At 55.4% G+C, this 25123-nt stretch overlaps 1 protein-coding gene across 5 annotated transcripts; it reads right to left on the bottom strand.

Annotated features, from left to right (window-relative positions):
- SLC43A3 (solute carrier family 43 member 3) lies at positions 1 to 19807 on the bottom strand. 5 transcript variants are annotated; one of them, XM_018059069.1, is made up of 13 exons: positions 19715 to 19807; positions 18135 to 18535; positions 17629 to 17758; positions 15120 to 15166; positions 11889 to 11965; positions 11573 to 11665; positions 10771 to 10907; positions 9233 to 9330; positions 8013 to 8180; positions 7670 to 7789; positions 3223 to 3409; positions 2361 to 2484; positions 1 to 984 (listed from the first exon to the last, which is right to left on the bottom strand). In XM_018059069.1, the coding sequence occupies exons 2-13, from the start codon at positions 18316 to 18318 to the stop codon at positions 883 to 885; spliced, it is 1467 nt and encodes a 488-aa protein (XP_017914558.1). In that variant the 5' UTR covers positions 18319 to 18535; positions 19715 to 19807; the 3' UTR covers positions 1 to 882. The 5 variants fall into 5 exon arrangements, with proteins under 5 accessions (XP_017914558.1, XP_017914561.1, XP_017914559.1 ...); XM_018059072.1 differs by having other exon boundaries at positions 18135 to 18497; XM_018059070.1 differs by lacking the exon at positions 19715 to 19807 and adding an exon at positions 19648 to 19663.

The following is a 25123-nucleotide window of genomic DNA, read 5'->3' as shown; positions in this document are numbered from 1 at the left end:
CAGCAGCTGTCTTAGACAGAAAGGCTTTATTTCTAATGAAATGATTTAGGACATAACTCAGTGTTATAAAAACCATTCCCCAGAGGATGTTTTTATATTCTACCCAAAGTAAATAATCATCTCCCTTCTTGAAGAAGTAAACCTCCCCAAAAGGCTTCGTCCGAGACCCTTGGGTCCAGCAGGCCAGGTGGTTCTCACAGCTCTGAGGGTGGCCGGGCTGACACTGTTCTGAAAACCTTCTACTAGCCCAAAAGTTTGTTTGGGTTATCTCCACCCCTCGTACCATCTTACAAAAAACTCAAATGAACTTTTGAATTTTTCCAGTGGAACACGAATGCTGGAGGGAAGGCCGACTCCAAACCCCCTCTCCTTTCACAGATGGGAAACCAGCGCTCTGAGGGGAGAAGGGTCTGCTCAAGGCCACTCGGCCCGCCCCAACCCACCTGCCTCTCTTTCCCCCTGGGCTCATCCTCTGGGCCGCTGCGGGCAAGCTGAGTGCCACTGCTGAACGCTGAGTAGTGGGACAGCCTCAGCCTCCACTGGGAAGCATGTCCGGCGCACAGGGTCCAGGCAGGCTCGGGCTTCAGGGACAGAGACCCGGGGAGGCAGGAGACACAGCTCACCATCCCATCACCCGCCTCAGCCCAAGTGTCCGCCAGGGCCAGCTGTCCCTGCCTCTGACACTGAAAGCCTTTCTGTGCTTTTGCTCCTGTCTTGCAGATAAGCAGTCTTGGCAGGGAGGTAAGCATGGCTTTTTGTCTTATGGAAGGAATAATGGCTACTTAATACAAGCAGCCTGGGTGGGCCACGTCTTCCTGGACGTGGGATCCTCCGAGGGGGAAGATGACGCATCCTCGGGGCAGCAAAGGCGGGGCTTCTGATCTAGGTGACCTCACCGGGGCTTGCCTTCCGCTGGCACTCCCGGTCCACTCGGAAGGGGTGGATGAACGTCAGCAGAGTCAGCAGCACCAACATCAAGTTCACCTGGAGGGTGAGGGGCAGTGAGGCCAAGTCCACCCCCATGCAGGGACCAGAATCCCGCCTGGAGGGTGAGGGGCAGTGAGGCCAAGTCCACCCCCATGCAGGGACCAGAATCCCGCCTGGAGGGTGAGGGGCAGTGAGGCCAAGTCCACCCCCATGCAGGGACCAGAATCCCGCCTGGAGGGTGAGGGGCAGTGAGGCCTAGTCCACCCCCATGAGGGCCCAGAATCCCGCCTGGAGGGTGAGGGGCAGTGAGGCCTAGTCCACCGCCAGGAAGGGCCCAGAATCCCGCCTGGAGAGTGAGGGGCAGTGAGGCCTAGTCCACCCCCATGCAGGGCCCAGAATCCCGCCTGGAGGGTGAGGGGACAGTGAGGCCAAGTCCACCCCCATGCAGGGACCAGAATCCCGCCTGGAGGGTGAGGGGACAGTGAGGCCAAGTCCACCCCCATGCAGGGACCAGAATCCCGCCTGGAGGGTGAGGGGACAGTGAGGCCAAGTCCGCCCTCATGCAGGACCAGAATCCCGCCTGGAGGGTGAGGGGCAGTGAGGCCAAGTCCACCGCTAGGAAGGGCCCAGAATCCCGCCTAGAGGGTGAGGGGCAGTGAGGCCAAGTCCACCCCCATGCAGGGCCCAGAATCCCGCCTGGAGGGTGAGGGGCAATGAGGCCTAGTCCACTGCCAGGAAGGGCCCAGAATCCCGCCTGGAGGGTGAGGGGCAGTGAGGCCAAGTCTACCGCCAGGAAGGGCCCAGAATCCCGCCTGGAGGGTGAGGGAACAGTGAGGCCAAGTCCACCCCCATGCAGGGACCAGAATCCTGCCTGGAGGGTGAGGGGACAGTGAGGCCAAGTCCACTGCCAGGAAGGGCCCAGAATCCCGCCTGGAGGGTGAGGGGACAGTGAGGCCAAGTCCACCCCCATGCAGGGACCAGAATCCCGCCTGGAGGATGAGGGGCAGTGAGGCCAAGTCCACTGCCGCGAAGGGTCCAGAATCGCACCAGGTTTCTCCTCTGCGTCCCACTCAGACCTGACAGTGCCCTATGGGATGGACGCCGGGTGACTTTTCGTTCCACCTGCCTAGAGCAGGGCAAGAAGGAACGCTGTGACCATTTCACAGGTGGAGAAACTGAGGCCTGCAGAGTCCCCAACGACCTGGGAGGCCATCCACGTTAACCCTGTGGCTTCGGGGATCCCTGGCGCACAACAGGGTTCTCCCACAGACTCCCATTGGAAAAGCAAGACCCAGGACGCAGCCATGTGCAGAAACGTTCCCGCGGGAACCACACCCAGGCCACCCCGGCCAGGCCAGGGGCAACCCCGATGGAGCCTGACAAAGGCACCGCGATCTGAGTCCAAGGCCAGGGTCCTCGCCCGCAGTACTCACGTATAGGGGGTCGTCCTGGAGGGGGCCCTTGATGAGGGTGAAGAGGGGAAACTGCAGCAGAGACACAACAGCCGACAGGGCCATCACGAGTCCAAACAGCTTCCCGAAGTGCTCCGAGGGGAACCTGCGCGGGGGCGGGCAGAGGAGGTTCCCGCGGGCTCGGGCCCACGGAGGGGCTTGGCTCTGGTGGGTCTCGGTCAGCCCCCTGCTCCCATTCCCCTAGTCTAAGCCAGCCGGCACTTACCCACACCCACGGGGGCCCCCCTTCACCTCTGCTCAGGCTTTCAAGCCACGGAGCACAGAGACGGCCCCGCGCTCCACCGGGGAAAACAGCAGAGCCCCAGACACAGGCTGGGCCCCGAGAGGTCTCAGGAAAAAGACACAAATACATCCACCGTATGCTAAATGATGCCTGCACCAGCAGAAGCAGCGAGAATAATGACTTCCCTGGTGGTCTAGTGGGTTAAGACACTGCACTTCCCGTATAAGGGGTATGGGCTCGATCCCTGGTCAGGGAACTAAGATCTCACAAGCAGTGCGGCAGGGCCAAGAAAATATCCAAAAAAAAGGAAGAAGAAGAGTGTCAGAAGGAAAGAAAAAGCTTTCTTTCTGCTCTTCCCTGGGAGAGCTACAACAGAAGAGGGCTTTGGAGGGGGAACAGAAGTTCGCCAGGCAGATCACAGAGGCAGAGGGGAGCAGACATGAAGGGCGTCCATGCAAGTGAAGGCTCTGCCCCTCCCACAGCCCCCAGTGCGCCTCCCCGACCACATCTGGGTCCCCTCCCCTGACTCCTCCGCCCACAGCACGCCTCCCTCTGTCCCGGGGGGATCCCACACCAGGAGCACACATCGAGCCCACTTACGCAAGCGTGAGGAAGGCCGCGTTGCAGCCGTACAGGAAAGAGCGGCTGACCACTTGCAGGATGAAGGTGGCGTACTGCAGGGGGAGCACCGGAACAGAGGCGCAGACGGCAAAGCCCAGGCACAGCAGGGACGTCAGGGCCAGCGAAGGCACCGCCGAGCGCAGGGCAGCGGCCTCGGCCGGGGCCCCTGTACCAAGAGGGAGACAGGAAGCTGACGGGACGCCCACGGGGCCAGGGCCACGCTGGGCCCTTCTCTCCATACACCCCATCTCCAATCCATCAGTGCACGCGGAGAGCTCACTCCCTAAACATTCGGAGAAGACTCTTTAGAATCCCTCAAACTGCGAAGAGCTCCAACCAGTCCATCCTAAAGGAAATCAGTCCTGAATAGTCATTGGAAGGACTGATGCTGAAGCTGAAACTCCAATACTTTGGCCACCTGATGCGAAGAGCTGACTCATTGGAAAAGACCCTGATGCTGGGAAAGACTGAAGGCAGGAGAAGGGGACGACAGAGGATGAGATGGTTGGATGGCGTCAGTGACTCAGAGGACGAGTTTGGGTGAGCTCCAGGAGTTGGTGATGGACAGGCAGGCCTGGCGTGCTGCGGTTCATGGGGTCGCAAAGAGTCGGACACGACTGAGCGACTGAACTGAACTGAACCAAAACATCAAACATGTACCCATGCACTCGTCCCCAGCGACTCATCCTAATCACAGGCCAGCGTCAGCCACTCACAGATGATCACATCCCACAGCCAGATACTCCAGGCAGGACCACGGGCTCCAGCGAAAGACCGGAGGTGTCCAAACCGGCAGCAGGAGGGGAGTGACTGCGGCAGAACGTAACAGAACGAGGCAGCAGACAGGCAGAGGGCTTGCCTGGGGGCTCAGGGGTAAAGCTGCTGCCAACGCAAGAGACGCAGGTTCAATCCCTGAGTCAGGAAGATCCCCTGGAGAAGGAAATGGCAACCCACTCCAGCGCTCTTGCCTGGGAAACCCCACGGACAGAGGAGCCTGGCGGGCTGCAGTCCACAGGGTCACAAAGAATCGGACACGACTGAGCGACTAAACAGAGGTGGAAGGATGGAGCCCACCGAGGGGCGGTCCCAGGACAGAGAGCCAAAGGAAGCAGACTGCCGGAAGAAGCCTGCAGGGTGCTGCCTTTACGTAAGAAAGAGGAACTGTTTACGCAGAGTCTATTCTTTAAAGGGGAAAAAAAAAAAATCAAAGCAATTACCAAATGAGGGCAGGAAGGAAGGCCAGGGGACGGAGGAGGAAACAAACCCGCTGGGCTGGTTCCCGTAGCTGTGGCTTCGGAATAACGTCAACGTTTGATACAAAAATGTTCTTAAAAATTAAATCAGAGTAATAGGAAGAAAACAAGCAAAGCCATTCCCCCCTCAAAAAGAAAAAAAAAAATCCAAAGAGATGGAACCAATGAACACAACTTTTTATATCAAGTTGCTGACTCTTAAAATACCATAATTTTGCCTGACAGCTCCTAGGGGACGAATCCTCAGAATGAGAGCGGGGGAAAGGAATGCGCACCGACGTCCAGCACTGGCACTGTGGTCATTACAGCACTGGTCTTGCTCAGCCAGTAATTATATCTGAAATGTGTTTTCAAAAACCTATATATACAATATTTGTGTGTGTGTGTACATATATGCAATGGCACCCACTCCAGTACTCTTGCCTGGAAAATCCCATGGACGGAGGAGCCTGGTGGGCTGCAGTCCATGGGGTCGCTAAGAGTCGGACACAACTGAGCGACTTCACTTTGACTTTTCACTTTCATGCACTGGAGAAGGAAATGGCAACCCACTCCAGTGCTCTTGCCTGGAGAATCCCAGGGACGGGGGAGCCTGGTGGGCTGCCGTCTACGGGGTCGCACAGAGTTGGACACGACTGAAGCGACTCAGCAGCAGCAGCAGTACATATATAGTACACAGTATACGTACATATAGTATATATGTATAGTATTTTATTTTATTTTTGTATAGTATTTTAAGAACCATGACTTTCAGAAGAAAAGAGATACAAATGCAAAAGTCAAGTAAAATTTGAACTAAAATTATCAGCATTAGGCATTCGTGATTTATTTTCTTTTCATCCAAAAAATTATGTGTATCTCACCTCTGAGGACTAAAAGCCACGAGTGCCCAGGAGAATTAGAAACCCCAGCATCCAGACTGCCGTCATTAAACACCGATTCTCATTCAAAGGGACCTAGGACTTCAGGTCTGCGCCAGGAAACACACCCAGTGAAAGGGACCCGAGCACTCTCTAAAACTAACTCTCTGTAAAGGACACAGATGCTGGACTGGTCACACTCCCAGGGGTCAAGGATGAGGGAGTCTGAACCCCAAGAATGATCATTACAGAGATGGACTGAAACAGTCAGATATACTTAAAATAAGATTTCAAAAGAGAAACCATGCGTGTTACCCCGGGAAGTTGCTTAGATACCAACTCACTTTTCTGAAACTAGTAAAGAAGAGGAAAAATTGTCCATTGCACATTCACGCCTGACCCTTTTGCAACCCATGGATGCAGCCCGCCAGGCTCCTCTGTCCATGAGATCCTCCAGGTAAGAATGCTGGAGTGGGTCGCCATGCCCTTTCTCCAGGGGATCTTCCTGACCCAGGGACCGAACCTGGGTCTCCAACATTGCAGGTAGATTCTTCACCATTTGAGCCACCAGAGAGGCTCACGCAGAGGAAAAAATATACATTTATTTCAGGGTGAACAAGATAGTTAATAAAGCTTGTCCTTCTAGAGAAAGTTTTAGCTATGAAAAGCGGAAAGAAAAGATAGCAATAGACCCTAATAAAATAATGGGTCTAGGCATCAAGCATCAGTAGCCGTAAGGCCTGCAGCCGATGAGAAACTTTTACAGTGGCTGGATCAGACTGACAGTGTCTGAGTGCACGGATCAATCCTCACATCGTAAGAACAAGGCAACGGGTACCCAGGGTCTGCAGACGAGACCTCGGAGGAAGCCCACGGCTCCACCTCTCAAGCTATTCTTGCCAAAAGATACTAAACGGAGTCTCCGATCTACCTGTTTACAGACAGAGCCCAATCAAAAGGACATTTTAAAATGACATGGAAAGGATGCCAAATGCAGAGCGTGGGAAACCTGGCCGCACAAGTAAGCCAGTCCCGTCGGTAAGTGAACAAAGCGGAAAAAGGCAGCGGGGGGTGAGGAGGCTGACTGCACTGTGGCCCCTGTATGGATCCGAATTTGAACCAACCGGTGACAAAAAGACACAGATGAGACAGTGAGCGAAATTCAAACTGGACTACACGAGTGAACAGATTACACTGAGAAATTATTGGACGCTGTCTCAGGCGTCGTAACGGTACTTCTCCCAGTGATGCTTCACTTCAACAAAAGATGCCTTATTTGTTGGCACTACAAACTGAAGTGTTTACAAACAAAACGATCTGATGTCTGAGGTTTGCTTTAGAAGTGGCCTGGAGAAGCAGGGCGGGGGGAGATGAAACTCTAGGGGTAGCAGCAGTCCCTAGGGTCCAGTGGTTAGGACTCAGCGTGCTCACTGCTGCCCTGGTTGGGGAACCTAGACCCCACAGGCCGTGCGGCTTGAGGCTCAAACAACGAAACGAACAGGTGGCCCTGTCCGTCCATTCTCGTCCCAGGATCAGGCCCCAGCTCCCTGGCAGGACGCCGGCTGCCCCTTCTCCCCACCACCCCCCGCCCCCGCCCCGCCCTGTGCCTGAACCACCTGCTGGGGCTCCTCAGCTTCCGCAGGGTTCCATTCCCTCTCACCACCAGGAACAATGACCCCGCTGCACCCCTGGACCACTCCCCCAGGCCCTCGCCTTCATCTTGCCACTTCTTACTCTCCCTTTAGGAGCTCAGAAGCTGCTTCCTCCGGGAACACACAGCACAGGTGCCCTGCCTCATGTTGCCACAGCTCCCCGCAGGTTTATTTCAGGGACTGCAAAGCTCGATTACTTGCATTTCTCTCTAGACTAGAACAGCCTGAGAACAAGGACGTTTAACTGTCAGGCCTGTTACCGAATCTGGAACTATGGTTGGCACATAATTGGCACTCAGTGACTAGCAGGTGGATGGATAGATGGATGATGGATGGATGGGTGATGGATGGATAAAAGGACAGATGATGCATGGAAGGATGGATGAGTGAGGAAGGATGGATGATGGATGGACGGGTGATGGATGATGGATGGGTGATGGAAGGAGGGATGGGTGATGGGTGGATGGGTGACGGATGGATAAAAGGACAGATGACGGATGATGTATGGAAGGATGAACGGACAGATGAGATGACGGGTGATGTATGGAATGAACGGACAGATGCAGGTAGAAAAGGATTTAAGGAAAAAGACAACGGGCGTGGAGGTAAACGAAAACCTCCCGCACGCTGGCTCCCTGACCCTCTGGAGCGCAGGGCTCACCTGTCTTTTTCGCTTCCTCCTGGTACTTGTGTTTGAGCCGGTCCATGAGCAGGCCGTTCCAGGGCGCGCAGAGCACTCCGAAGAACTGAGTCACGGCAAAGGCGTTTGTGTAGGTGCTGACTGCAGAGGGCAGAGAGGGGGTGGGCGGCAAGAGCTCTTCAGGACTGCCTTCCAGAGGAGGCCACCCACCCGCCCCTGCCCCTGCCTGACCCTTCAGCCCGCACCCCAGGCTCAGACCTCCCTCAGAGCACAGAGCCCTGCTGAGCTCAGCGCCCCACCACGCAAGGTGCCAAGTCCCCAGAGGCGATGCGCAGAGGGGCTGCCTCCCGGCGCCCCCACCTACCCAGCGCGCTGTCCTTGCTGGCCAAGTTGTTCAGTAGGGAGTTGAGGGTGCCGATGAAGAGGTAATGCCACAGCTGTATCACGGACAGCCAAACCACATGCCAGGCAAAGCGCTGAGAAAAGGCGTGGCTCCAGAAGGAGCTGGGTGCCTGCTGCTGTCCCGGGGTCTCTGATGAGAGGGGAAGGAGATTCGGGCAAGAGTTTCTATTAAATTGGGGGGGGAACTGGGTGCACAGGTCTTACGGGGGAACCCGAGCTCCGAGCTCACCAGCTCTTGCCTCCCCAGACTCCCCGAGGGCAATACCCCCACCTCCACACAACATCCCAGCCCCACCGCCGTGGGGGAACGGCTCTCCCATGCTCTGCTGTCCACTATCTGACCCTTCACACTGGGATGCTTCTCGCACTACCAACCTTCCCGATCGTTCTCAGGCAGGATGAGGAAAAGACAGGCATGGAGAGGAGAAAGTCAGAGGCGACGCGTGGGATGGCAGGGACAGCGAGGATTTCAGCGGCTCCGCACCCCCTCCTCTTTCAGCACCAGCATCCGAGTCTCCCACAGAAACCTTCCCCGCCCTGTTCTTCACGGCCCAGGTGAGCCCGTGGACTAAGCGCCCTGCACCTCACACCAGGCCACCCAATGGGACCGTTCTCCTTGAGGGGCGGAGTGGCGAGGATTTGACCCCGGGGTCCCCAGGGGTATCCTGCTTCGGCTCCTCCTGGATGCGGCCTGGCAAGCTCACTCCTTCCTTCATCCAGTGAACTTCCCAGGGTCTTAATCTTGTTTCTACCTCAGCCGGCAGTGCTCTGTGACGTTTGTAACCCAGGACCCAAAACAGAGGAGAGAAAGGCGAGGCAAGATGGAGAAGGGGCAGGGAGAGAGGGCTGACCCACGGGACCTGCAGATACTGAACAGACGCGGCGCACTTAGGAGTGGGCGGGCAAGGGGAGGTGGAGGGTGGGAGACTGAGCTCTGGGGAGCAGGGCTACGGTGCGCTAGGAAAGGAGCCGGGGACAGAGAGGAGAGATGACATGAAACTGGTTGCCCCTCTCTGGATCCCCTGTAGGCTGAGGGGGTTGGGAAGGTGCTACAGGTCTCTTCGCCACCTGACCTTCTCTGGCCCTGAGTCCCTGGCAAGGCTCTGGAGGTGACGAACCATGCTGGCCACAGGGGAAGGCCAGGTTCTGGGGAGGGGAAATGGGTTAGCCAGCAGGGCTCACCTTTCTTGGGGGAAAGGAACTCCTCTGACTGCAGCTCCAGCTTTTTGGACCCAACTGCCTTCTTGTCTTCCTCTTGGGGGCTGTCCTCGGAGCAGAGACTGTGGAAACAGAAGCTCTATCAGCCCAAGCTGAGGACTGGGCGCTGAGCCTGACACGCCGTGGGATGTGGGGAAGGGAAATGGTCCCTCTCACTGCACACTGGAGTCACCTTTCCGCAGCCCCAGCGCCCGCGTCCAGGCCCAGACCAGCTGAGTCAGAAGGTCTGGGCGTGGAAGGCAGGTTCCCGTTATCTTTTTTCGAAACATCTCCAATTAATCCCAACAATTCTAATCTGCACCCACATACAGAGCAACAGAAGGGTGGGAAGCATAAAACAGGCGTCGGTTCAAATTCCAGTCCCGCCTCTTCCTGGCTGCAGCAACGCGGCTCAGACCTAAGTCTTCTGAGCCTCACTGTTCTGATCTGGAGATGGAGACACCGATACGCATCCGAGGACTACCGTGAAATGAAACCAGAGAGTAAGTGAGCCGCCAACAAACGTCCCCGACGCCACTGCTCGTACTGAGCGGACGCAGAGATGGTCCCGCTTCTTCACCTGCTCTCTTCTCTACCCTTTGCAAAGGAAATTGGCGGCTCTGTTTACCCAACCTCTGAATCTGGGCTGGCCTCGTGAGCGGCTTCAACCAAGACGACCCATCAAAAGTGATGCACCGGGCCTCCCTGGGGACTCAGCGGTGGAGAATCCGCCTGCCAACGCGGAAGCCACGGGTTCGACCCCTGATCCGGGAAGATCCCATGTGCTGCAGAGCAACTAAGCCCGTGCGCCACGACTGTGGAGCCTGGGAGCCACAGCTCTGGGCCCTCGGGCGGTGGTTACTGAATCCTGTGCGCCCGAGACTCTGTGCTCCGCAACAACGAAAGCCACGGCAGTGAAAAGCCCACTCTCCGCAACCGGAGAAGAGCCGTGCAGCAACGGAGAGCCACCGCGGCCAGAAACTAACAACAGCACATAAGCTTATTAAAAGTGAGTAAGTGAGCGGCGTGCCAATCCAGCCTTAAACCTGAAGAAAGCCTGTGTGCTGCTGCACGCTCTTGGAACCCGGAAACCACGAAGTGAAGACACGCCACCAGCCTGCTGGAGGGTGCGAGCCACCTGACCCAGATATCCTCGCCACCCCAGACAAGCAGATACATCCCCTGTGAGTAAGGCCATCAGGCCCGCCGGCCCCCGGCTAGCCCTCCAGACAATCGCAGGCATGAGAAGTCCTGTCAAGAGCATCTAAGTAGCTCCCTGATCAGTAGAACTAGCCAGCTACCCCTAGACTTCGGAAGATAATAAACTCCTAAGGTTTTAAGCCTTTAAGTTTTGGGATCGTTCGTTACACAGCAATAGCTAACCGATACGCCCTTGATCTAGTCCTCTTCTCCAGAGACAGGTTTCCTCTGCTCTACTGTAACCATGTCCGCCCCACACCCTCTTCCCACTCCAGGTCAGAGAAGGGGCTCTGGCCACACCGTCCCCAGCTCACAGTCCTCACCCATAGCGGTAGTCAGCAGGCAGCGGGTAGGGGATGTGCCCCCGGGGCATCAGCAAGAGAGTGCGCCCGACATGCCAGGCACTGCAGACAGAGATGAAGATGAAGGAAGCCTTGATTGACGCCCTGTCATAAAGGAGCTGCAGAAACAAGAGGGGAAAGGTCAGGGTAACAGTCACGCTCACACCAGCCCTACTCACGACGTCCGAAGGGTGGACGCAAACCGACGCCCCTTCACGGATGAACGGATACACAACCATGGCACGCACAAGAGCAGTCAGTCTTGAAAGGAAGGAAACTCTGACACCTGCTAAAACAAACTTTGCACTTTGAGGATACGCCGCTAAATGCTAAATGAAACAATACGGTCACAGAAAGAAAAAAGATAGTATGTGATTCTGCTTCAGAGGCACCTGCAGTAGCCAAAATCACAGAAGTAGAAGTTGTAACGGTGGCTGTCAGGGTCTAGGGGGATGCAGGTGGGGGGTGGGGAGCTGCTGCTTGCTGGACAGTTTCAGCTTCACCGGGTTGAGCAGAGTGCTGGTGATGGTCGTACAACACGAATGCGCCCAGGGCTGCTGAGCTGCGCGCTAAACAGGGTGTAGGTGCCAAGGTTTATGTCGCCATCAACTGTGCACTGTACCATACCAAGAGTCCAGGTAAGAATCCAGGGCCAAAACTTATTTCTAAGAATGAGTCTCGGTCCAGGCTCTTGCCTTCTACTCCAGAAGCTGATTATGGATGCCTGGGGCCCACCCCAAGGCCCAACCAGCGGCAGGGGACACGGGTGATCGCCACCCTCTACCTTGATGATGAGGAAGACCGCCGAGGAGGAGTCAAACGCTCCGTTGTACATGGTGATGATGGTCGAGCGGTGTTTGCCAAACAGGTTCCCGATCTGGAGAACACAGGACCAGCCCGAGTCACTCACTCGCCCGTGGAAACACTTCCTGTGCGCCCCGCAAGCGTCAGGCCCTCGTACGCGGAACCCCCTCCACACCAGGAGCCGCCGCTCCGGCTGGGGCCCACCCCATCAGAGGCCACCAAAGCAGCGGGGGCTTGCGCCTCCCCCACCCACCCCAAGGTCCTGCCAGGCACCCTCGGCCAGGGCGGGCTCACACCTGCAGGTTGGTGATCAGGAACAGGATGCCCCCCACGGCGAGCATGGGCATGGCCAGGAAGAGCAGCACGGCTGTGTCTGCAAGGATCCAGACAGAGGCGGGGTGACGCCACCTGGCAACCCAAACACGGAGCCCCGCACTCTGGGGCCCCCCCTGCTCCCTACAAGAGCAGCACAGCTATGTCTGCAAGGATCCAGACAGAGGCGGGTGACGCCACCTGGCAACCCAAACACGCAGCCCCGCACTCTGGGGCCCCCCCTGCTCCCTACAAGCCTGCACTCAGGGCCCCGATTCTGGGCAGCCCTTCCAGCACCCTCCAAGGGTCTCAGGGGACCATCAAGCCTGCCTCACGTGCTCCTGCAAAGGGACCTCCTCCCCATCAAAGATGACCCTTGGTCGACGGCAGGCTGGATGTCTAGAGAGAGGCAGGACTCGACCCGCTGCCCGCTTCCTTCACTAAATCACACGCAATCCTTTTCATCTTGACACTGCAGGGGAGAGGCGCCTGGACTGAGCCCACACACCCAGCCTCTAACTCACTGCACTGAGCTGAATTCTGAATCTGCGACTCAGTCATCTCATCTGATAAATGGGAACAACAGTCCCTGCTCGTCTGCCTTCCTAAGACACTGTGCGATCTGAGTCAGAAAATGCCCATGAACTGCGTTTCCCCTGTTCATTAGACTTCGAGCATTTCCTTTGTTTGCCTGGCGTTAGAAATGTGGGATGAATAAAAAGAATTTCTTTCCCTTGAAAAGACCGACATGCGAAAAGAAAATAATCATTCCAATAGCTCTGGCAGCTGGTGGGCGAGAAGAGCAGGACTGAGAAACAAGGGCTGGAGCTGGTGCCAGCCGCTCAGTCGCGGCTGACGCTGTGCAGCCCCGTGGACCGCACCCCACCAGGCTCCTCTGCCCGTGGGCTTTCCCAGGCAAGAACACTGCAGTGGGTTGCCCCTTCCTCCTCCAGGGCATCTTCCCGACCCGGGGATCGAACCCACGTCTCCTGAGCTGCCAGCGCCCTTTCGGGTCACTGCCTTCTTTCTGTCCACCTTCACGACCTGGGCCACAGGCCGTGCCTGTCTTTTTTGCTAAAAAAAAAAAAATTTTTTAATGTGACTCACTATCCAAGAGGAATCTATTATTTTTGAAGGAAACTTTATGCTTGGAGTTGCCTGGTGGCCTTGTGGTTAGGATGCCAACTTTCACTGCCATGGCCAGGGTTCAATCCCTGGTTAGGGGACTGAGATCCCACAGTGAAATAGCAAGGGAGCTGAAAAAAGGGAAACTTTATATTACGAGTGTCAGTGAAATGAAACTGCTGTTGCTTGTTGTGAATGCGTATGTGTTAGTCACTCAGCCGTGTCCGACTCTTTGCAACCCCACGGACCGTAGCCCGCCAGGCTCTTCTGTCCATGGAATTCTCCAGGCAAGAATACTGGAGTGGGTTGCCATTTCCTTCTCCAGGGGATCTTCCCCGCCCAGGGATCGAACCCAGGTCTCCTGCATTGCAGGCAGATGCTTTACAGTCTGAGCTACTAGGGAAGCCCTAACTATAAAAATAAGTACAATGAAAACAGTGTTAACAAATTGTAACTGAACGCAGTTGCACTTAGAATGTTCAAAGCCTGATTTCTGCTCTTGCCAGTGTTAAAATTACCCCAGCCCTATGTGATTTCCTGAGTGAAATCAGAGGCCTGAATGAGAAATAAAAACAGAGTAACATTTCCACCACTGTGATTCAACCTTAACATAGCATATGTGTGCTTCCAAATAATATTCTCCAAAGTAACTATCATTCTAGTAACTATTCCCTACCTGGAGACACACCGTAAACTTGCTCATTTTCGAGCATTCACACTCCTTACCATTCAATTTCTGTCTCTGGAAAAGGTGCCTCCCCAAATGCCCTGAAGGTTGGCTGAGGTTCCTTTCAAAAATAGCATCACTGTGGTCTCAACACTTTTTCCAAAATCAAAAAGCTCCATTTTCTGGGGGAAGGGCAAATGGCGGCTCCAGTGATTCACAGATGGGAGTCAAAACGTAGCCAGCCATTACCTCCACACTCAGCCACTTGAAAGTCATGTTCAGGCTTTTAGGGACAAAGCCGTGCTGATGAGCAGAGTGGGTTTTAAATAACTGGCTTGAGGTGCCAGGCTACCTCCCGAGGTCTGTCCAGAGAGAAAGCTCAGTCGGCCTGTGTTCACTGAACACCAGTGCAGACCGCCAGCGTCGGGCGAGCACCACTCACAGCAGAGCGAGGTGCTCTCACCTCCTAAGCCCAAAACTGAGCCCCACAACCTGACTCCGGGGAGAACACCGAAAGGCATCTGTTGGCCTCTGTAATGAGATGCTGCTAGCAAAGAGCACAGCCAGGGTCCCAGCCCCACCCCCCACTAACTTGCTCCGGGGCCTTTTCTAAGTCTTTGCAAGGGGGTCTCTGACCTCAGTTTTCTCCTCTACGCATTCCCCACTTTATTCCCCATGAAGAAAGTGGGGAATAAACCAGACTGGCATTGAATGGTGGCTCAGATGGTAAAGAATCTGCCTGCAAAGCGAAAGACCCGGGTTCGATCCCTGTGTTGGGGAGATCCCCTGGAGGAAGGGAAAGGCTACCCACTCCAGCGTTCTTGTTTGGAGAATCCCATGGACAGAGGAGCCTGGTGGGTTACAGTCCACAGGATCACAGAGATTCAGACTCGACTGAGCACCTAAACACATCACACATGCAGACCAGTAAGATTTGAGGAGGAAAATGTTTCGACCATCATAGAGTTGTTGGTCTGCACCCTGCTCAGTCAGGATATTTTCAACAACTACCATTTATACTGTGGTTTCTTTTCTCTCGTCTTTCTTTGGCCGTGCTGCGCAGCTTGTGAAACCTTAGTCCTCCGACCAAGGGTCACAAACACGAGCAGAAGAGCACACAGTGCTGCCGAGGGATTCCCTACTATTTCATTTTGCAAAACGAGAGGACATTTTAAGACATAACAGAAGGATGCAGTCTCTTGAATCAATTCTTCCGCTCTGAAGCAATTTCTCCCCTGTCCTTACTACTCACATTTCTCACTAACCTGTTTTTAGAGACCAGCAATAACGCCCTCAAGGGCCCTTTCCAAGCTCGGAGTCTGTGGATCTGAGAAGTTGCGGGGCCAGGGTCCCCCCCATGACCCTTCTGCCCCTGCCCCGTCCACCAGGTACCCGAGGTCACGTCCCTCCCGAAGGCGCTCACCTGTAGAGGTGAAGGCTATGGTAAGCGTGGCGCTGGTGTAGAGAAATCTGGAACAAAGAAGGGGAGACGGAGAATGTTGTCACAGAGAGAGAGACCTGGGGGACTCCCCTTGTGACCCAGTGACTAGGACTCAAGAGCTCCCAACGCGGGGGCCCAGGTTCAACTCCTGGTCAGGGAACTAGACCCCACGCACTGCAACTAAGGCCCAACACTGCCGAACAAACACCTCTTTAAAAAGGAGAGATACGTGGAGGGGCAAGGATGTGTGGAGCCAAGGTCCTCCAACCTAGAAGTCCCAACTAGCCAAGCCCTTAAAGAAAGATGTTTGTGCCTGGTCTACAAAACCTTGAGTTCAAACAGCTCTTGCTGTGTGACCTTGGGCAAGGTACTACACTCTCTTAGAAGCTTCTTTCTATAAAGGAATTGACTGGACTGATCCAGACCCCGAGCTTAAAGTTCTAGGATGCTATGATTTCACGACCAAGATCCCAAGGTTACTGGGATCTCTTAGAAGTTTGGGCATCCTGTAAGGCAGAGGGTAATAAAAACAGGGCTTATGTGTGATATTCTGATTTATGACAAGAACTACACATTTGGTCCTTGTCCCCAGGCCTTGATACAGGGGTTCTAATAATTTTATAAGTTCCTGCAGAGAAGACACTATGAACGTCTTTTGCTCTACTGTTCCGATGAGATAACTGTGGAGAGGTGGAAAAGCCACAGTGAGATGCCTGGAATTTCCACCCTTGCATCCACATCTCTACAGAGAGGGGAGAGGGCTGGAAGTGGACTTAATAATGGATCGTGTCTATGTGAGGAAGCCTCCATAAAATCCCCTAAGTATGGAGTGTGGAGAGCTCCCAGGTTGGCAAACACCTCCACGGACCAGGAGGATGCTGCACCCCAAGCCCACACAGATGCAAGAGTTCTTGGGCTCAGAACCACTGCCCACCTGGCCCTGTGTCTCTTCACGTGGCTGTTTATCTGTATCCTTTATCATGCCCTTTCAGGAACTGGTCAATGCGTCTCCCTGCGTTCAGCAAGCCCTTTTGCAAAGCACTGAATCCAAGAAGGTCAGGGGCATCTCAAGAGCTGTAGCTGACTCAGACCTTGTGGGGAACCTGGGGCCTGCCACTGCAACTGGCATCTTAGTGGGGCAGGGGCGGTCTGGTGGGACCCAGCCCTCGACCTGTGGGGTCTGCTGCAGGGACTCCAGAGAGCGTCAGGACTGAGTTGAATTATAAGACCCCCAAAGGCTTCCCTGATGGCTCAGCAGATAAAGAACCCGCCTGCAATGCAGGGAACAGAGGAGACATGGGTTCGATCCCCGGCTCGGGAGGATTCCCTGGAGGAGGACATGGCAACCGCTCCAGTATCCTTGTCTGGGAAGTCCTGTGGATGGAGGAGCCTGGGCTCCAGTCCACGGGGTCGCAGAGAGTCAGACACGACTGAGCAGTTGGCACACACCTAAGACGCCCAGCTGATGCCAGCGGACGGCCTGCCACTTCCTTTCTGACACATCTGTGGACCAGAAGTGTCTCAGAAGCGACATGTTCCGTGTAAAAGTGGAGGAGCAAACACAGGTGGAAGACGGGGTTTTGCTTCACACACTCAAGGCTGGAGAAGAGGGAAAGGGCAAAGGCAGGGCAGGAAAGAGGAGGAGGCAGGAGACTGGAGTCCGAGGACGACAGAGACGGTCACCCAAGGGCTCAGAGAGCCAAGGACCTGCTGCGCCATCCCGCCACGGCCTGGCCCGGCCGCCCTCCAGTCCCTCCAACAGCTGAATGCCCCGGACCTCCAGGGAGATGCCCGCACTGGGTCCTAATTACGCCCCGCAGGCCGCCGCTTATCACAGAAGCTGGCCAGCTCAGCAGCACCCCTGTGAGCCAGCGTGGCCCTCCTTCTCCCTGACTACTCAGCCTGGGCACCCCTGCGGGAGGGAACCTGAAGTCCCCACCGCTGAAGACACCCCAGGGCGCCGTCCTGCCTAACTTCTGGGAAGTGACAGGGTAGGGGGAAGGCCAGGAGGAGGGTGGCGAGGAGCCACTTGGGTGTGATGAAGACACGGGGTCCCCTGCACCAAGGCAGAGACAGTTCTGTTTTTCTCTGTGGCCACACCGCTCGGGATCTCGGCTCCCCGCCCAGGTGTTGAACCTGGCCCCTGCAGTGGCAGCTCCAGTCTCACGGGTGTCAGAGGCAACTCTAGGCTTTGCTGATTTCACAAGCCCTGCCCCAGGCCAGCACCCCCCACGGGAAGCAGGCCTGACCTTCTGCCCGGTTCAGCGCAACCGATGGCCCAGTTTCACATGCCACAGAGGAAGGAGGGGAAAAAGGGAAGCAGGGGCTATGGGAACAGGCAAGGTCGAGACAGGGTGTCCACACCCAGGCATGTTCCCGGCAGCGCTGCTGGAGCAAAGGGGCCTAGCGGCCTGGCCTAGGGCTCCCTGCAAACAACGCCTCTGCCCACAGTCCTCTTGCCCAGCCCTGGCCCGGCGCCCCTGGGACCTACATGGCGATGAGGCGGGCCACGGTGGTCTTGAAACGGTCGAAGATGTAACCCATGGGGAAGGTCATGAAGTTGTTCATGAAGGAGGCCAGGGTGAAGATGAGTGAGAACTGCTCGTCCTGGGCCCTGCAATCTGGAGGAGAGACGGGCCCATCTCAGGAGTCCAGGCAGACGGGCCAACCCCCCCACCCGTCCCAGCCTTCCTGGCAGGCAGGCACCCAGCCTGTTACCTGTCCAGGGCAACCTCTTCCATCTCGGACAGCCTGCCGGGGGGGAGATGTTACCCCTTTCATAGCTAAGCCGTGACGGTCGCTGATCGGCCCTTGGGAGCGGGCACCTCCCTCCCCAGACGCCTCTTAGGTCCAAGTTGAGGATGGGGGAGGCTGACGCCCCCTTTTTCTCACCATAGAAAGCCTGGCCTGGGTGGGGGCGGGGGGGCCCGGAGTCCTGTCTAGCCCTTCTTCCCACCATCTGGGATCCAGACTCAAGAGAAGGTCCTGCTCCCTTACCATCCAGCCCGGTGGCATTGCCCAGTGACCCGGCATCCGGTTCGCAAAGCTCCTCGAAGTAATGCTGCTTTTTGAAGACAAACACCAGAGACGTCCAGCCAAAGAGGACGCCCGCGAAGCCGAGGCACTCCAGGAGCCCTGTCAGCAGCGTGGCCACACGGAAGGGCAGGCCACGGCCCTGCATGGCGCCGGGGGGCCAATGCTGCGATCCCACTGGCGGCCTCCAGGCTGACCCGGCCTGGCGGCCTCCAGGCTGACCCGGCCTGGCAGCCAAGCCCTTGGAAAATTCCTAGGGTCTGGGTGGTCCTCTGGTTTCTGGCTGTTTCAGGCTTGTGCAAGTCATCCACCCGGCTTCTCTGGATCCTGTGAAGTCAGGCGGAGGCTGCTAGTTCCACAGGGTGCTGTGGGCAGGATAGGGCGGACCAGGGGTTCTTTGTGGGACGGAGGCCAACTGTTAGACACAGTTACAAACCTTCTCCATCCCACAGCTGGCAACAGCTGGGGTGGCTGGAGCTGAGCCCCAGCCGCTAAGGAACAAAAGCAGTTCTGGGCCAGGCACAGAGGCTGGGGGACCCCGCAGTCCTCCCTGAGGCTGCCAGTAACTTGGTAAAGCGGGTGGTTTCCTATCTTCAGTTCACTGACAAAAGCGCCGAGAATTTTGTCAGCTTCCCTAGGTCACGTGGGCTGATGAGTCACGCAGCCGGCAGGGCTAATAGCAAAAACATCCCCCCAAGCACCCCCGCCCCGCTCCAAGATCCCCCGCGATCCAAGTCTGGGACCCCCGAAACCTCCACCCCCACGCCCCAGGCCCCTCTTCCCATCACCATCGGCCGGGAAAGCACCCGGGAGCCGCTCCCCACCCCCACCTCGCTGCCCGCGGCCCCCAGCACGTGCTCAGCGGCCCTTGGGACAGGGGCGCCCAGTGGTTTGCGCAGCCCCGGAGCGCGCGGCCCCCCCGCCCCCGCCCCCGGCTCCGGCCCCGCCCCGGCCCCGCCCCCCGCGCCCCCGGCCCCGGCCCCGGACCCCGGCCCCCGGCCCCCGGCCCGCGCCCTACCCGCTGGCCCGCTCGCCGCGGTGCCCTGGCGTGCCGCCGCGCGCCCGCCCAGGTTTGCATCGCGCCCCGCCTCCCGGGCCCTCCCCGCCCTGCGCGCGCCTCCGGAAGCCCGGGGCGGGGCGGTGGGCGGAGGTGCCGCGGGGCCCGCGCTCTCCCTCGCTTCCTTCTGGCCCGGCCCTCGCGATCTCGCGGCCTCTTTGACCACGCCCGGGGGCCTTCCCTCCCTGGCCTCTTCTGACCCCGGCGGCGTCCGTTTTGCTTTCTGATCCTCTTTCCCCCTCCCAGCTGCCGTGACCGACAGAGCTTTAATGCTGCTGCGCACACGGTCAGCAGCCCCCGCCCCGCCCCACGGAAAAAGATCATAAACTCACAGCACACAGAGGGCTTACCCGCAGACAGACGGACGGACACACACAGACACACACACACACAGACACACACACACACAGACGCACACACCCGCTTCCTTGGGCTACACCTGGACCACGTGGGTGGGCACACGGTACGTTTCTTCCCATTCACCCACCAACTCATCCTTTCTCCTGAGTTTATGCTCCTCGCGCCGCCAGCAAATCCCGGCGGAGTCAAATCCCAGCGGAGTGAGAACCGAAAACAAGAACTGGAGAAAAAAAAAAAAAAGTGCCCGGTACGTCAGTTATTTCAGGAACTGTTGCCTCCCATTGCAGTCCGTGCCTGCGTGCCCAGTTCAGTCGCTCAGTTCTGACTCTTTGCGACCCCGTGGACTGCAGCACACCAGGCCTCCCTGTCCATAACCAACTCCCGGAGCTTGCTCAAACTCATGTCCATCCATTCGATGTTCCCATCCAACCATCTCATCCTCTGTCGTCCCCTTCTCCTCCTGCCTTCAATCTTTCCCAGCATCAGGGCCTTTTCCAAGGAGTCAGTTCTTTGCATCAGGTGGCCAAAGTATTAGAGCTTCAGCATCAGTCCTTCCAATGAATATTCAGGACTGATTTCCCTTAGCATAATTCTTCAGTGCTCAGCTTTCTTTATAGTCCAACTCTCACATCCATACATGGCTACTGAGAAAACCATAGCCTTGGCTAGACAGAAAGGTAGCAGAAGCAGAAGATATTAAGAAGAGGTGGCAAGAATACACAGAACTGCGCAAAAAAGATCTTCATGACCCGGATAATCACGATGCTCTGATCACTCACCTAGAGCCAGACATCCTGGGATTCGAGCTCAAGTGGGCCTTAGGAAGCATCACTATGAACAAAGCTAGTGGAGGTGATGGAATTCCAGTTGAGCATTTTCGAATCCTAAAAGATGATGCTGTGAAAGTGCTGCACACAATATGCCAGCAAACTTGGAAAACTCAGCAGTGGCCACAGGACTGGAAAAGGTCAGTGTTCATCCCAACCCCAAAGAAAGGCAATGCCAAAGAATGCTCACACTACCGCACAATTGCACTCATCTCACATGCTAGTAAAGTAATGCTCAAAATTCTCCAAGCCAGGCTTCAGCAATACATGAACCGGGAACTCCCAGATGTTCAAGCTGGATTTAGAAAAGGCAGAGGAACCAGAGATCAAATTGCCAACATTCACTATGCATCGAATATTCATCAAATCCATCCAGTGGTCATCAAAAATCCAAGAGAGTTCCGGAAAAACATCTACTTCTGCTTTATTGACTATGCCAAAGCCTTTGACTGTGTGGATCACAATAAACTGTGGAAAATTCTTAAAAAGATGGGAATACCAGACCACCTGACCTGCGTCTTGAGAAATCTGTATGCAGGTCAGGAAGCAACAGTTAGAACTGGACAGGAAACAACAGACTGGTTCCAAATCGGGAAAGGAGTACTTCAAGGCTGTATATTGTCACCCTGCTTATTTAACTTATATGCAGAGTGCATCATGAGAAATGCTGGGCTGGATGAGCACAAGCTGGAATCAAGATTGCTGGGAGAAATATCAATAACCTCAAATATGCAGATGACACCACCCTTATGGCAGAAAGTGAAGAGGAGCTAAAAAGCCTCTTGATGAAAGTGAAAGAAGAGAGTGAAAAAGACTCAACATTCAGCAAACGAAGATCGTGGCATCTGGTCCCATCACTTCATGGCAAATAGAGGGAGAAACAGTGGAAACAGTGGCTGACTTTATTTGGGGGGGCTCCAAAATCACTGCAGATGGTGATTGCAGCCATGAAATTAAAAGATGCTTGCCGCTTGGAAGAAAAGTTATGACCAACCTAGACACCATATTAAAAAACAGAGACATTACTTTACCAACAAAGCTCTATCTAGTTAAGGCTATGGTTTTTCCAGTAGTCTTGTATGGATGTGAGAGTTGGACTATAAAGAAAGCTGAATGCTGAAGAATTGATGCTTTTGAACTGTGGTGTTGAGAAGACTCTTGAGAGTCCCTTGAACTGCAAGGAGATCCAACCAGTCCATTCTGAAGGAGGTCAGTCCTGAACATTCACTGGAAAGACTGATGCTGAAGCTAAAACTCTAACACTTTGACCTCCTGATGCAAAGAACTGACTCACTGGAAAAGATCCTGATGCTGGGAAAGATTGAAGGCTGGAGGAGAAGGGGACGACAGAAGATGAGATGGTTGGATGGCATCACCGACTCAATGGACATGAGTCTGAGTAAACTCTGGGAGTTGGTGATGGACAGGGAGGCCTGGCGCGCTGCGGTCCATGGGGTCACAAAGAGTCGGACACGACTGAGTGGCTGAACTGACTGGCTAGACAGACCTTTGTTCCCAAAGTAATGTCTCTGCTTTTTTTTTTTCCATATATTTACTTTTTATTGAATTTGTTAATGACACATAGTTTTTGTATGATTTTTAATGTGCTGGCTAATGTGCTCAGTCATGTCCGACTCTTTTCCGCCCTGTGGACTGCCCACTAGGCACCCTTTTCCCCTTCCCGGTCTATTGGACTGTAGATTCTCCAGGCAAGACGGCTGGAGTGGGTTGTCATTTCCTTGCAGCACCTGCAGGCAAGCAGACAGTGCTCTCAGAGGGGATTAAGAATGCAGGAAAACAGGATGCTGGCCCTGGATAGTTAGCATCTTATCTAGGAATACCTTCAAGAAGTGGAGATTCTTGCCTGATCCCCTACTTGTCTGCCTTTGTGATTGGCAGTTCTCTTTTCCTGTATGACAGTAGGGAGTGGGTTTTCTTTTTTTTTTTTTTTTGGGTGGTGGGGGTCGGGTGTTTGCATGTGTGTGTGTGTGTTGTCTTTCTCCAGTGAAAGCTCCTAGATATCCTGGCTCCTCCCTTAGCTCTTTGGAGCAGTTCCTCGGAGCTATGTGAGAGGCTGTGTCCCAGGCTGTCTGCTCAGAAAGGTCCCTGAATGAAACATAACTCGCCACTTTTGGTTTTTGTTGTGTTTGTTTTTTTGTTTGTTTTTTTCTTTTCAGTGGACAGCACCTTTTCAGAGACCCCCACCCGGAGTGGTGCTGTTCGTTTTCACTGCCCAGGACCCCTTTGATTACTTCCTGCCACACCCCCAGCCCGGGTTCTGAAAGAGTCAACCCTCCAGACCTTGCTGATTAAGTATTCATTCACTGCTCCATTTTTTATTAATCAAAGACGTATATAATTGCCCGCCAGAGCTTGTGATCAGCAGGAGAGAGCCGGCCAACCCAGCTGCCCTGCTCCCATTCCTGCCCAGAGCAAGGCAGCCGCTGGCTTCCGCAGGGACCGTTTCCTGTTTCCCGTGGAGAAAGCTGAATTGGGGGAGAGAGCTTCTTGCATATTCAAGGCACTCTACAAACCCCCACGCCCAGCCTCCTGGGCTCCTCCTGGGGCTCAGGGACTCAAGCTATTCCAAGCCCACCCTTCCTTTTAATGAGGAAAAATTAAAAGATTAGGAGGACAGTGGAAAGTCAGAACCAGGGAATATTTTCAGGTCGCTACCAAAACAGAAAGGAGAAAGTGTGGCCAGCCAAGCAGAGGGCAGAGGTAGCTCTGACCCTAAACCCAGGCACTCGGGCCACGTGAATTACGGAGCCGAGCCAGCCCCCTGGCAGGCGGCGCTGCTGATAGGAACCTGCCTGTTGATGCAGGAGACACGGGAGACGCCGGCTCTGTCCTCACGTCAGGAAGACCTCCTGGAGCAGGGCAGGGCAACCCGCTCCAGTATCCTTGCCTGCAGAATCCCGTGGACAGAGGAGCCTGGCGGGCTACAGCCCGTGGGGTCACAAAGAATCGGACACGACAGAAGAAGCTTAGCACACCTGCAAGCCAGCCCTTTGGAGGCCCCACCTGTGAGATGGAGCCTGTAGCACCTTAAATTAAGGTTCTAACCATGTCACGAAAGAAACAGGAGACGGGCTGATGAAGGTGTACAGCCAGGCGGTAGCCAGACTGTCCACCGTAGTACTGGGGATTCCAGGGCCCGCAGCAGCAGCCTTGGGAGGGGACTTCAGAGGAACTTGCCTTGACTCGTCACTCTTAACACTCCCAGGCTTCACACTGGCACATGGGACGTCAGTCACTTGCCTCACTGACTCAGCGGACAGGAGTTTGAGCAAACCCCCGGAAACAGTGGGGGATGGGGACATTGAAGAAAACAAGTCTTTTCTTAAAAAAAAAAAAAAAAAAAAATTGATCGATGGAAGGAAAACAAAGAAAGAAAATATAGCAGCTCAGGATAACCAGGACCTAAGACGCAAGATTTTCCGTTTGATGGCAAGATACAAAGACACTGAAATTAATTCAAGCCCTTTTGCCTGCTCTGGCTTACATGTTGGTCTCTGGGGGACCTGAGGGATCAGCAAGTGTGGAAGCAGCAAGGGAGGGAACACAGTCAAAGCAGAGAGCAGGAGAGATTCTCGAATGTAAATCCAGGCCCGGAGCTGGGACCGGACAGGCCGTCGAGGCTCTGTCCACTTGCCGGGGGCTCTCTCTGCTCTCAGTGGCCCCCCCACCCCCACCCCCCAGCTCTGTCTGCGAAAGGCATCCTTCTGGCCACGTGTCCCTCTTGCTGACCCCGGTGGGATGCGATAATAGGATATTCTTTGACCCATTCCCGTTTTATGTGGTTTGAGTTCCAGAAACCAGGAGAGGCGGATGCTACTGAGATGACCCTCAAGCCTGACTCCGATGAGGATCAGCCCGTGACGTCAGAGAGCGGGATGCTTACAGTAAGATCCGATGGTGCGCCCGGAGATCTTCCTCCCTTCCCTCTTCACTTCCTTCCCCTTCACTCTGCCTCTTTTTAATGGATCGATTCGCTCCACAAACATCTGTGGGGCACTCTAGGCTTTGTGCCCGGTTCTGGGATTCAGAGACAAGAGACTCACCACCTTCCCTCCAGGAGCTCACGCTCTAGCTGGGGAGCCAGACAGAGGGGCCCCCAGACGGTCTTGCAGGCCGAGGCTGGCACGGAGCCTGGGCAGAACGAGAGCGCTCAGGAACCGTCTAGAGCAAGGCGGCGGCACGCTTGAGGCTGGAGTGGCTGCCTAAGTGCGGCCTTTGGATGTCAGCCCGCATCAATCAATCAGGTCCTATCGATTGTGCCCCTTAATATCTCTCCTCTGCATCCTCGGCCACTGTCCCCTTCAGACACTCATCGTCTCTCATCTGAACTTTTCCTGTTTCCAAACCGTCGCCCTTCTGCTGCAAGAGTTACGGTCGTGGTTCCCATTTGATGACCCTGCTTACCTGTTCAAGGCCTTCCCTGGTGGCTCAGCCAGTACAGCGTCTGCCTGCAGTGCGGGGACCCGGATTCAATCCCTGGGTCAGGAAGAAGCCCTGGAAACGGAAATGGCACCCCACTCCAGTACTCTTGCCTGGAAAATCCCATGGACGGAGGAGCCTGGTGGGCTACAGTCCATGGGGTCGCAAAGAGTCGGACACGACTGAGCGACTTCACTTTACCTGTTCATACCCTTCCCAGAGGAAAAGCACTGGGCCTCTTGCTTCCCAAGTACTGGTGCTGGGGGGCA

This window comes from Capra hircus, chromosome 15 (assembly GCF_001704415.2).
Source record: "Capra hircus breed San Clemente chromosome 15, ASM170441v1, whole genome shotgun sequence".
NCBI lineage: Eukaryota > Metazoa > Chordata > Mammalia > Artiodactyla > Bovidae > Capra > Capra hircus.
This window is presented reverse-complemented; position numbering and strand designations above follow the sequence as displayed.